Consider the following 10,155-nt stretch of genomic DNA (forward strand, 5'->3'; position numbering starts at 1 on the left):
ATGTAAGGCTGTTCCCCAGGCATCTTTAAAGGACCTTCTCCATGTTCAGATTCCAATGAGAAATGGATCTGAGCAATTTTGTCAGGTGTTCCACAGATCACAAATGAGCCAGCCGTGTGCAGCAGCTGCCAAAAAAGCCAACACAGTTCTAGGCTGCAGAAACAGAGGGATAGAATCAAGATCACGTGACGTGTTAATACTACTTTATAAGGTCTTGGTAAGGCCACACTTGGAATCCTGCATCCAGTTTTGGTCGCCATGATGTAAAAAAGATGTGGAGATTCTAGAAAGAGTGCAGAGAAGAGCAAGGAAGAGGATTAGGGGGCTGGAGGCTAAAACATAGGAAGAACGGTTGCAGGAACTGGGTAGGTCTTAGTTTAATGAAAAGAAGGACCAGGGGAGACACGATAGAAGTCTTCCAATATCTCAGGGGTAGCCCAAAAGAAGAGGGAGTCAAGCTATTCTTCAAAGCAGGACAAGAAGCAACGGGTGGAAACTCATCAAGGAGAGAAGCAACTCAGAACCAAGGAGAAATTTCCTGACAGAACAATTAATCAGAGCAATAACTTGTCACCAGAAGTTGTAAATGCTCCAACACTGGAAGTTTTTAAGAAGAGATTGGATAGTCACTTGTCTGAAATGGTATAGGATTTCCTGCCTAAGCAGAGGTTTGAACCAAAGCTTCAACAGGACCTTGCAGTAAAGTCTAACTTTCTAACTTTTGGGATGACAGGAAGGCTAGTCGTTGAATATTGCTGATTTAGAGGTGGATTTTTATTGCTCCTGAGTAAACAAGCAGAACTTCTCTGACTTCATTGATTTGATGCTGTCACTTACCTAGAAATTCAAACTTGAGACATTGGTCCAACTTTACGGAAAGGAAATGGGAGTTCCTCTTTTGCTCCTCCCTCTGGAGGAAAGATCTGTTGGGCAAGACACAAAGTCACCCCAGATGACTCTTCTGCTGCTATCGGCATGGCTGCCTTGAGGTCCTTCAAGAGAATCTGTGGTCCACTTCAGCTGCTGCTGCTCCTCCTTCTGCAAGATCTGGGTGAGTGTTGGCAGTTGAGATCAGAAAGATTCCATCCTCAGATTTTGAGTGCAAGGTGAATATTAAGGTTGCTTCAAACCTGATGGGCTTCTCTGAATGTTGAGATGAGGAGATTCCACAGCAAAGGCCAGTGCTAGATGTTAGATCTGGGGAGGAGAATGTTTCTTCCATTGCTTCCCACCCCAAGTGGCTACATGAACAAGTGAGGAAGATCATCAGAGCTCTGAAGTTCTGGAGATCAACTTGGGGCCACCTGATTTGATCTGGTCCTAGAATAGAATAGAGTAGAGTAGAGTAGAGTGTAAGGTAGGGTAGGGTAGGGTAGGGTAGAGTGTAGGGTAGGTAGGGTAGGGTAAGGTAGGGTAGGGTAAGATAGGGTAGGGTAGAGTAGAGTAGAGTAGAGTAGAGTAGAGTAGAGTAGAGTAGAGTAGAGTAGAGTGTAGGGTAGGGTAGGGTAGGGTAGGGTAGGGTAGGGTAGAGTGTAGGGTAGGTAGGGTAGGGTAAGGTAGGGTAGGGTAGAGTAGAGTAGAGTAGAGTAGAGTAGAGTAGAGTAGAATTCTTTGTTGGCAAAGTGTGATTGGACACACAAGGAATTTGTCTTCGGTGCATAAGCTCTCATTGTACATAAAAGCTATAAGTGATCAGTCATGATCATAGTCATAGTAAAAATACATTCATCATAAATCATAAGATACTTAGATATACTTAGTAATAGTCATAGGATACTAAATAAGCAATCAACATAAATCGTATTAGGAAACTAACTAAAACAATATAAATGGTAAAGATACAAGCAACAAAGTTACAGTCCTAAGTAGAAAAGGAGATAGGTAATAGGAAGGATGAGAAGAAGAATAGTAATACAGCTTTACTAAATACTTTGACAGCGTTGTGGGAATTAGTGGTTTAGCAGAGGGATGGCATGGGGGGAAAACTGTCCTTGAGTCATCAGAGAGTGTATCACTGAGGGTGCCATTGATGGCGCCATCTTGGAAAGAAGTGTGAACTTCAGGATAGTTGGACCACAACTTCAACTCCTGATAGATTCCAACATCTGGAAGGGAAGGGACTTTGGAGGTCTTCTAATCCAACCCCATGCCAAAGGCAGGAATCCTCATATCATCTCAAAAAATGGTTGTCCAATATTTTCTTAGAAACTTACTGTCAACTTGCAAAGCTTTCAAGTTGCCATGAGCAGGAGGGAGGGAGAACTGAAGTGCATTCCATACATTCTTTCTGACCGCAATCAGAAGGAGGGTGTTAGGGTTCACAGCCAGCCAAAGTGGTTAATTGGAGAATGTGATTTATGACATGGCCAGAGAGGAGGGGAGAGACAGGGTCATAGGGGAACATAAATCTACGTAGGGTCAGTCCTAACTGCATCCCAGTATTGCCGGAATGTTGCTCCTAATAAATGACTATATTTCCTTTGAAGTTTGGATCATAGCTCATGAATTAATTAGGGCATCTTTCGGAAACTTGACACTTACAATGATGGAGCCCCCACAAGTCCTGGAGACAATCTGTTCCACCGGTTAATCCCTCTCACTGTAAGGAATTATCCAAAGAAGCGTGACCAACAGTCCTCAAGAAAAGTGGTAAACTTTCTAGAGCTGGTGTATAGTGTCTTTGTACACTGAGTGTTTTTCAAAGGAAAAACCAGAAACTCCAGTTGCCTCTTGAAAAAGCATCTTTGGGACAACGATGACCTGGATGGCTGAGAATCTCCATAGACATTAAGCACAGAGGGAGGTTCTTTCTGGCTACCTCTAACATGGAATCTGGAAATTGTGTTACGTTCAAATTTTGTTCTCCAACAACCGAAACAAAAAGAGAGACTTTATAAAATAAATGTGAAGGTAACACAACTTTTGCAAAAACCATACCAATGTCAGCCAGGAGGAACCTCACTCTAAAGTATGTGTTAAGGATATAGTTGTATTACAATCCAAAACGGTTATAAAGCAGAGCGTAGAGTTTTACGCACGGAAACGGTGCTGAGAGTAATTGTGAATAAAATGCATACAAACTGGTTTTTAAAAGTATTTTACTTTTTAGGGAAAAGCAAAATCATAAATCCTTTACCAATCCAAGTCTTAGCCATGCATAATCAATCCAGAGATACAAAATCTTCTTACCAATTTGTACGATCATTCAGGAACAAAACAGTTCATAAAAGTAGAAATAAATAAACCATGATCAAACATGGATCATGTAAGAGATCAAAATAGTTACAACATAGCAGCAGGTAAAAATATGGTATAATGTCCACACAGACCGTAATCAAGCTCTCCTTAAATACAGTTGCTACAGAGCTCATCCAATCAGGATGCAGAATGACTCAGCAATACTCTTAAAGCTATATAATACATATTCATACTATAAACATATAATGTTGGCTTATATATTTCCTGGCCAACTAGTTAGGCAATGGCCATTTCCTAACAGTATGCACTGGTATCCACCAGTAGGTCCCATCCCATTTCAGATAAGGGACTGTCCAGTCTCTTCTTGAAAACATCCACTGATGGAGCACCCATGATTTCTGGTGGCCAGCTGTTCCACTGGTTAATTGTCCTCACTGTTAGGAAGTTTTTCCTTAATTCCAAGTTGCTTCTCTCCTTGATTAGTTTCCATCCACTGTTTCTTGTCTTGCCTTCTGGTGCTTTGGAGGATACTTTGACCCCCTCTTCTTTTTGGCAGCCCCTCAAATACTGGAACGCTGCTATCATGTCACCCCTAATTCTTCTTTTCTTTAGACTAGCCAAACCCAAATCCTGCAGCTGTTCTTCATGTGTTTTAGTCTCCAGGTCTTTGATCGTCTTAGTTGCTCTTCTCTGAACTTTTCCCAAAGTCTCAACATCTTTTTTTGTAGTACGGTGACCAAAATCGGTTGCAGTGTGGGCTTACTAGGGTTTTATAAAGCGGTAGTAATACTTCCCACTTTATAAAACCCTAGTAAGATTACACTTGGAATTCTGGAACCGATTTTGGTGACCATGCCACAAAAAGGATTTGAAACTTTGTGTTCTGCCCCAGCTACGGACCCCAAAGAACGCAGCACACACAAAGTCCGTGCAAACCTTAGTTTACTAATTAAGGACTACTAATGACCTTTCTTAGTAGTTGTTCGAACACAAGTACAGTTTAAATCAGTCTTTTCTGAACAAGGGCTGTTAATTTAACTTCATTAGCAGCCGACAAAAATCCAAAGAATAATAACTCAGTTCTGAGGCACAGTCTTTCAGATATCCGTAATCTTACTGTGGTTGGCAGAATGCCCAGAAGCAATTTGCAGGAAAACTGACAAGAGAAAAACAAGAGCCGAATCAAACGTTTTCTGGAATCAAGATGCGAAGGAATGTGAACGAAGTTGTTTCCTCCAAATTGCTTCAGTTGTCGTCCTTCCTTAAATAGGCTAGGGGAGTGGCCAATTAGCCCCAAGCCTTACTCTCGAGGAGACCTCCTCCTGAGGAGCCACTCCTGCCTTTTGGCAGCTCTGCGCGCCCGTGCATCGAGAAGAGGCTCCTCCTCTTCGTCCTCTTCACTTATGGAAGCTTCTGGAGCTTCTGAAGGCCCTGGCTGAATCCCCGCCTACTTTCTCCCCCAGTAGAACCATTCCAGCCTCAAATTCGTGGCCCCCAAGGCAGAATCACAGCAGGATCTCGGGCCTCTTTTCAATGCTCTGCAAGTGAGTTTTCCAACGATATCCAATTCAAGTGGATAAAGGATGGGAAAACGATAAAACCTAAAGGAACCGGAGTCCATTCTTCTGATCCAGAGGGATTATACCATTGGAAAAGCACTGTGGATATCCTGCTTGGCCAAGGAGATGTGAGGTCACAGCTGACCTGCCAGATCCAACACAACTCATCTCAGAAAGCTCAGAAGAACTTCCGACTTGGTGATGTCCTAAGAGGTAGGTGAACCTTGGGTTGAAAAGAGGGAGGAGGTTATGGAGTCTGCACCTGGTAGAGGGCCCTCCATGGCAGAGGGAATGGCACCAAGAAGATCTCGGTCAGGGGTGTCAAACTGGATTCCTTCAGGGGCCAGATCAGCCTTGTAGTTCTCCTCCGAGAGCCGGCTGGGGTGTGGGGAGGGGAAGACAGGATGGACACCTCCTGCAGCACTTTGCCAGACAAAATCGGCTGCATAGGGGCCTCGTGCTTCTCCCCTTTTTGGCTGCCAGAGGCACTGTGGGCTGGTCGTTTGCTATTTCCAGGTTTAAGCATCGCGAGGGCCGAATCCGTCCCGCAGGCCTTGAATTTGACACCCCTGATCTACATTCTCATCTCATGGAAGTGAACCGAGACCAACCACACTTTCTCAGCCTGTGCTTCCTCAGAGGGCTGCACTTGTGGGGAGCAAGTCTTTAGAAAGATCTCCTATCTCTGATTGCTTTCCCAAGGACCTGGGTCAAGATGAAATATACTCCGTATTTTTCGGAGTATAAGACGGACCTTTTTCCCCCAAAAAAAGAGGGTGAAAATCTGGGTGCATCTTATACTTCGAATGTAGCCCCACGCGGCTTCTCAAATGGAGGTTTCAGAGGCTGAAAAACGCATCAGAAATGAAGCTTCAGAAAAGAAGCCCCCAAAGAGAGCTTCAGAAAAAAAGCCCCCAAAGAGAGCTTCAGAAAAAAAGCCCCCAAACAGAGCTTCAGAAAAAAGCCCCCAAACAGAGCTTCAGAAAAAAAGGCCACAAACAGAGCTTCAGAAAAAAAGCCCCCAAACAGAGCTTCAGAAAAAAAGCCCCCAAACAGAGCTTCAGAGGCTTTTTTTTCTGAAGCTGTTTCAGAGGCTTTCAGAGGCAGAAAACAAAGTTTTCTGAAAAACTTTGAAAAAAAAAAGTAAAAAAAAAAAAAGCAAGGTACAGAGCTCACAACCAAGCAACCTTTTGCTAAAATTCACCTCTGAAAACAGCTGATTGGGGTATTCTGGGAGGCCAATCCACCTGCCAATCAGCTTTTTTCTTATTTTCCTCCCCAAAAACTAAAGTGCATTTTATACTCCGAAAAATATGGCACCTCCCCTACAATGGGGGAGATAATATATTTAATCCTGATTGTCCTGGAATCGTTTGCTTTTCCAGCAAACGATTCCAGGGGTGTGCTCTGTTTTTTTCCCTTTGCATTTTTTTTGCTCAGTGATTTCACATGCTGCTCAGAGTCACATGATTTGAGTTGGGTGGCCAAATATATGTCATTGAAAGAAGGCGGTGGAGAAACTGACATCCAAAGGGTAGAAAGTTAGCACCCACTCCTCTCCTAGAATGTCAGAGTTTCTTGCAAAAATCAAATCCAGAAGCACACACAGATAAACTGATGCAGCAGGATTCATTAATTTCTTTATATACACAATAATACATGAAGTAAGTTTACAATACCAACAGTAGATTCACAGTTTCATTTCAGCTCAGATCAGCAGACAAGTTCAGACACAGAGACACTGGTTTCAGTTTCTCTTTTCTAAGAACAGACTCAGAAGCTGCAGACTAAGACACGCCCTAGTTGCTATGCTTATTCATTGGCTGTCCTTGTTACCATGTCTTCCCAGTCATGAATATTCCGACATAGAAGAATGAAATGTTTTGAGAAATATTAAAAAGGCAGAATATTATATTTCCCTGGATGATAAAAGAAGAAACATGTTTTAAAGACAGAAACCAGCTCCCTGCCCCCAAGCAGATATTTGGTGCCCATTAAGAAAGACTGAGGCATCCTATCTACAAGACAAAAACCTCCATCTCCAGGGTGATGGGATTAAGATATGACCCTCCAGAACATAATAGGATTAACCCATCTAGCAGCAGAGCTCACCACATGGCACAATCACCTAGGGACATTGCATCACCCAGCAAACTTCAACCAAACCTGGGACTCAGACAACCCACAAACTTAGCTATGACCCCCTACAACAGCCAAAACAATACATGTTCTTGCACAGGAACAGGAAGCTCAAGTGCAAAGCCCCAGAGAAGGTATAAATACCCCCGTCTCTCAACTCCATGTGGTCAGCTGCACCAGAACCACCTATGTGCTCCTGCTTTATCATTAAACCCTCTTTCCAATCAGCCTCCATGTTTCCAGGGTCTTTCTCTCGGCCTGGAACTGAACCAGATGGAGATTTCTTCCAACAATAGGAACGGCAGGATAGGAATCTAACAAGCCCACTGTCAGGATTCGCTGTCGTCTCAAATAAATTGCATTTCAAACAAATAGTTCTTGATAAAAATCTTTCATTTATTAAGCACAACGCTCCGAACTCCGACTCATTTGCAGCCAACACTGACTTCCTAGCCCAAACCCTCCCTTTCCTTCCATTACTGCTCTGCATCTCATTGGCCATCTTCCAAGTCACTCTGCTATATCTCCTACTTCAGCCCAAAGGAATTTCCCCCCTCCCAACCCATCTCCTAGGGGATAGTATCTCCAGGGAAAATAAGTAGGTGAAGAGTCAAGCGTCCTCTTGCCAGATGCTCCCACCTCCTCCTTCTTATGTCAGCACTGGAGTGAATGCAGGTTGGAGTGCTGACACCCACCTGACATAAATCAAGGAGATTTGCTGAACATTGGATGGGGTTCCTTATTCCTTTCCTTTTTAATAGAGTTCAGTTCCGATCTTGGGTTTCCTGCCACCAGGTTCTTTACAAGGGTTGTGTTCAGACAACCTCATGGTTTCCCCAATCGGAAGGCAGAATCAACTGGTCTTCCACCCCATTCTGCATGCAGGAACCATGAATCTGAAGCTCTTCTGACTGATTATTTTTTGCTTTCTTTGCTCAGTTCCTCCCAAAATGCGTCTTGAGACTATTCCACCTTCCCCCGTCCAGCTGAACGCCACAGTGATGGTCAATTGCCACGCAGAAAGTTTTTATCCAAATGATGCCAAAGTGGAGTTGTTTGCCAAGGATGCCCCAAGCAGAAGAGGAATTGTTTCCTTGAGAATTTCAAATCCCGATGGGACCTTTTCCCTCAAGAGCTACCTGGAGGTGATGGTCACCGAAGACAGGAACTCCTCCCTGTTCCTTTGCCGGGTCAAGCAGGATTCCCAGCCTCTGGTCAGTGAAACTACCCAGCTCTTCATTACGAGGCCGCTTAAAAAATCAGAAAGTAAGTGTGGACTTTCTAAACTTTTCCTTCTGAGGTTTCATTGGCATACAACCTGCAGGGTTTTTATTTATTTTTATTTTTATTTATTTTTATATGCCGCCCTTCTCCGGAGACTCAGGGCGGCTTACAATGCGTTAAGCAATAGCCTTCATACTTTTGTATATTTTATACAAAGTCATCTTATTGCCCCCACAAACCGGGTCCTCATTTTACCCACCTTAGAAAGGATGGAAGGCTGAGTCGACCTTGAGCCTGGTGAGAATTGAACTCGCAGTAATTGCAGGCAGCTGGATGTTAAATGCTGCCTTAGTTGCTGTTTTTTTTTTTCTTTTTTCCAGATTTGTTTGACACTATACAAAAAGCAGGCATCCGTATAGGCCGTCCACGATTTACGACCACTATTGGGCCGCTATTTTCTGTTGTTAAGTGAAACATGCGTTAAGTGAGTGTTGCTCCATTTTTACAACCTTTCCTGCCACAGTTGTTAAGTGAAAAAGGGCACCCTGGGATACTGCAAACCGTCATAAATACGAGTCAATTGGCAAGCATCTGAATTTTGATCACGTGACTGTGGGGATTTCTGCGACGGTTGTGTAAAAAAACGGTCGTAAGTCCCTTTTTTCAGTACCATTGTAACTTTGAATGGTCACTAAATGAACTGTTGTAAGTTGAGGACTACCTCTACTTCCTGCTTCTGTGTCATTTTGTTTGTGATCCTTTCCACACTAAAAGCTCAGCTGATTTCCAGGGAGTTTTTCTCTTGTAAACATATAAACAACAGTTGCAGGAATTGTCTAGTGAAGAAAAGGATTAGGGGTGACATGACAGCATCTTCCAATATTTGTGGGGATGTCACAAAGAAGAGGGGGGGGTGTTTCCACCTGTTCTCCAAAGCCCCCGAAGGCAGGACAAGAAGCAATGGATGGAAACTAAACAAGGAGAGAAGGAACCTGGAACTAAGGAGAAACAGTGAGGACAATTAACCAGTGGAACAGCTTGCCACCAGAAATTGTGGGTGCTCCATCACTGGAGGTTTTCTAGAAGAGACTGGACAGTCACTTATCTGAAATAGTATAGATAGTCCCACTTGAGCAGGGGGCTGGACTAGAAGACCTCCAAGGTCCCTTCCAACTCCGTTTTGTTAATCCACTGTCTTTTCTCCACAGGCTCACAGCAACAATCCCTCCTTGTTCTCTGCGTCACATTTTTCCTGAGCAAAATAGCCGTCCTTCTTTTCATCTCTTGCCTCTTCCTAGTAAAAGTGTGTGGATTAAAGAGGACAAGATCTCGTTCTGGAACATTCCAGGAAGTGAGGCAGTCGGGAACTTCAAGTTAAAGACTCCTATTCCCCACAGATTTTCTGGATGAGAAAGGAGCCGATTAGGAAATCAATAACAATAATATTATTAATATTAAAAAGGAGCCTGAGTGGTGTAGGAGGCTAATGCCTCCTAAGGCAGCATTTAACATCTAGCTGCTTGCAATTATTGCAAGTTCAATTTTCACCAGGCTCAAGATCGACTCAGCCTTCCATCCTTTCTAAGGTGGGTAAATTGAGGACCCAGTTTGTGGGGGCAATAAGCTGACTTTGTATAAATATACAAAAGGATGAAGGCTATTGCTTAACGCATTGTAAGCCGCCCTGAGTCTCCGGAGAAGGGCGGCATATAAATCAAATTAAAAAAAAATAAAAAATGCCTGTATAATGAGCACTCCATCCTCCCAAATGTTCTAAGCCAATAAAACCGATACAGAGATTTATCCTTTTATACACACACACACACACACATATATATATATCCTTGAAAACTGAAGCTATTGTTTTTTTTTTGTTGTTCTTATAAAAGATTAGGAAAGAAATATGAAAAGTATTTTTTTTTAATTTGATGTATATGCCGCCCTTCTCCGAAGACTCAGGGCGGCTTACAATGTGCTCAGCAATAGCCTTCATCCTTTTGTATATTTATACAAAGTCAGCTTATTGCCCCCACAA

General features: G+C 43.2%; 1 protein-coding gene across 1 annotated transcript; it reads left to right on the top strand.

Moving 5' to 3' along the window:
- The first annotated feature begins 975 nt into the window (after nucleotides 1-975).
- LOC139315112 (tyrosine-protein phosphatase non-receptor type substrate 1-like) lies at nucleotides 976-9,498 on the top strand. Its single transcript, XM_070941132.1, has 4 exons — nucleotides 976-1,051; nucleotides 4,662-4,970; nucleotides 7,836-8,162; nucleotides 9,329-9,498. The coding sequence occupies exons 1-4, from the start codon at nucleotides 976-978 to the stop codon at nucleotides 9,496-9,498; spliced, it is 882 nt and encodes a 293-aa protein (XP_070797233.1).
- The last annotated feature ends 657 nt before the right edge of the window (nucleotides 9,499-10,155 follow it).

The sequence above is a fragment of the Pituophis catenifer genome, unplaced genomic scaffold (assembly GCF_029215685.1).
Source record: "Pituophis catenifer annectens isolate HBS135680 unplaced genomic scaffold, rPitCat1.0.hap2 SCAF_3, whole genome shotgun sequence".
Classification (NCBI taxonomy): Eukaryota; Metazoa; Chordata; class Lepidosauria; order Squamata; family Colubridae; genus Pituophis; species Pituophis catenifer.